Raw genomic sequence first — 2661 nt, 5'->3', positions numbered from 1 at the left:
TGCATCCCTCCTGGGATGAAATTTAGCTAATTCAGTAAGAGCCATGCCATGCGCCTATCTAGCGCATGATAGTTGTTAAAAGGGATCCGCTTCCTTCTTCACTCCGGATAGCAACTCTACGATGTAGTAGTCTAGGAGATATCAATTGCTATAGTTTGCATTGGGTGCATCTAAATCCGCGTTTTTCTACCTGCATTTTACAGTGAAGCTGAACCTACTTTCGAATCGACTGACTTGAAGATAGGGCCGGCTGGATAAGTTCCCAAAGGCCCCCTGAGTGACCAGCTAAGTATCTGATTTGAGGAGTCTCTGGCATGGTTTTGAATAAGAAACCGGTGGTTGAAAGCTGGAAATAATTAGAAAGATCGGATTCGTCTTTAACCGTGGAACGTACTGACTCATCTTATCAAGTTAGATAAAAAGCCAATAGCCTGAGAAGAAAAGAGATCATATACGAAATGATCGCTATATAGCGAATAAACCATCTTTTCACTAAACAGGGGCGGTGAAAAGAATAGGAACTGGTTAGACTTTCTAAATAATACCTGTGCTCAGAAAAATAATCATTTCCGGGAACGGGTGAAACCCTTTCCCTTTCGTTCAGACAGGACGTACCTTTTCATGTAACTATCAGTCTTTCTAATTTCTGTTAGTGAAGCGAGGCCTCACACATTAAACCATATCTTACAGAACAGAGTGAGGTATAGACGGATTATACCACAGCTTGTGTTGTGGCGAGACGAAGGGACGGGGTCATTCGCAATAGTCCGGTCTAATAATCCTTCTTCGTCTTCCGTAGGAGAGTGAAGTTACCTTATTTTTAGGGTATTGGGAACTTTACGCTAGGAAGAAAAAATAAGGGAGACATCATCTCAGGGCATGCCCATAATCGGATTGATGGCAGACTCTACAATCTTAAGAAAGATGTCTCTGTCCAAGACACTAAGCATCGTAAGACACTTGCTGAGCTAGAAACAGGTGTAGATGTTTTGTTTGATAGCTTTGCAAGGTTAGATTCACGTATTTCAAGTGTTGGCCAGACAGCTGCAAAGATAGGAGATCAACTTCAGAGTGCAGATGCTCAACGGGTTACAGCCAGTCAAACGATTGAGCTGATAAAGTACTTGATGGAGTTCAACAGCAGCCCAGAAAACCTAATAAAGCTTTCTCCTCTATTTTCTGATGACAGCCGTACTGCGGAGGCTGCTTCGGTTGCCCAAAAATTACGGTCATTTGCTGAAGAAGATATTGGAGGACACGGCATAGCTGCCCCATCAATGATAGGAAATGCAACTGCTAGCAAAAGATTAGAATTTGCTGTTACTAATCTACAAGAGTATTGCAATGAATTGGAGAATAGATTTCTGGCTCGGTTTGATGCAGCATCACAGAAAAGAGATTTGTCTGAATGTGCCAAAATTTTGTCACAGTTCAATAGGGGTACAAGTGCCATGCAACATTATGTAGCAACACGTCCAATGTTTATTGATGTGGAAGTCATGAACGCTGATACTAGGTTGGTTCTTGGTGACGATGGGGCACATGCTAGTCCTAGTAATGTAGCTAAAGGGCTTTCGTCATTGTACAAAGAAATCACAGATACTGTTCAGCAGCAAAAAAGTGTATTCCCTTCACCCAATGAGGTTATGTCGATTTTAGTTCAGCGAGTTCTAGAGCAGCGAGTCACTGCCCTTCTGGACAAATTATTAGTAAGGCCAACTCTTGTAAATCTACCTTCCTTCCATGGAGGAAGGTGGACTTCTATTATATCTCAGAATTCTAGCAGTAACATATGAAAAGACGCAAGAACTTGCTAGAGATCTACAAGCGATGGGATGGATGCCAGACGCGCTTTAGCAAGGGAATTCTTCCACATTTCCAATAGGGCAAGCTCGAATGAATGCGAAGTTATGATAATCTCCGTTGTTCTTCCACAGATGGACAGAACCGAAGAAAGGCAACTAGCCATTTTATCACTTGGCGAGATATTCATAATTTAAACAAGCTCGTATGAGTTGCTACGGTAGAGCACACCTATCTTCTCCTTCCAGGCAGAAAGTCGCGAGACCAAACGAGTTAAAAATCAAAAATAGTAAAATAAAGAACGAGCTCATACTTTTAGTATGAGAGAGAACAAAAGATAAACCAGATATCTAATAGGTGATCACATAAAGTTCTACCTAAATGATTCGGCGCCTCGTTACTTCTGAGGACCTTCATACCTTGGAAAGGAAGTAGGCGGGGAAGAGTAGGTACTAATTACCTGGGAAAACTTAGTGTCGTTGCAGGGAGTCGACAAGACTTGGAAGCCGGCTTGCCTTAGATGCTTAGAGCTGCGGGCGTAAAACCGCGAGAAAGCATCAATGGGGCGCTAAGTTCCCTAAAGAGGGAAGGGGGCTTTAGGAAGAAAGGCCGTTCATGCTGTAACTTCCTCAGATTAGAGGGGGTTGTGGTCCTATAATCCGTACCATGTGAAGCAGTAGATTTGACTCTCTCTTCGGAGAATCGTCAAATTTATATATAATAATCAGGAAATAAGTCCGACGCGACGTGCATGTGTTATCAAATCATATACATGCAATGTAGCCCTTAACTTAAGGGTAAGGAAGATAAGACCCCACAATCATAGCATAGAGAATATGGTAGCAAATCAGAAGTGGA

At 42.4% G+C, this 2661-nt stretch overlaps 1 protein-coding gene across 1 annotated transcript; it reads left to right on the top strand.

Annotated features, from left to right (window-relative positions):
* Positions 1–314: 314 nt before the first annotated feature.
* Positions 315–1796, top strand: LOC129294895 (exocyst complex component 5-like). Its single transcript, XM_054933378.1, has 2 exons — positions 315–335; positions 825–1796. Exons 1-2 carry the CDS (start codon positions 315–317, stop codon positions 1794–1796), a joined length of 993 nt encoding a protein of 330 aa, XP_054789353.1.
* The last annotated feature ends 865 nt before the right edge of the window (positions 1797–2661 follow it).

Source organism: Prosopis cineraria, unplaced genomic scaffold, assembly GCF_029017545.1.
Source record: "Prosopis cineraria cultivar Desert tree isolate PC_DT_omini unplaced genomic scaffold, ASM2901754v1 PC17, whole genome shotgun sequence".
NCBI lineage: Eukaryota > Viridiplantae > Streptophyta > Magnoliopsida > Fabales > Fabaceae > Prosopis > Prosopis cineraria.
The sequence above is the reverse complement of the archived record's forward strand: the minus strand, read 5'-3'. Positions and strand labels throughout refer to the sequence as shown.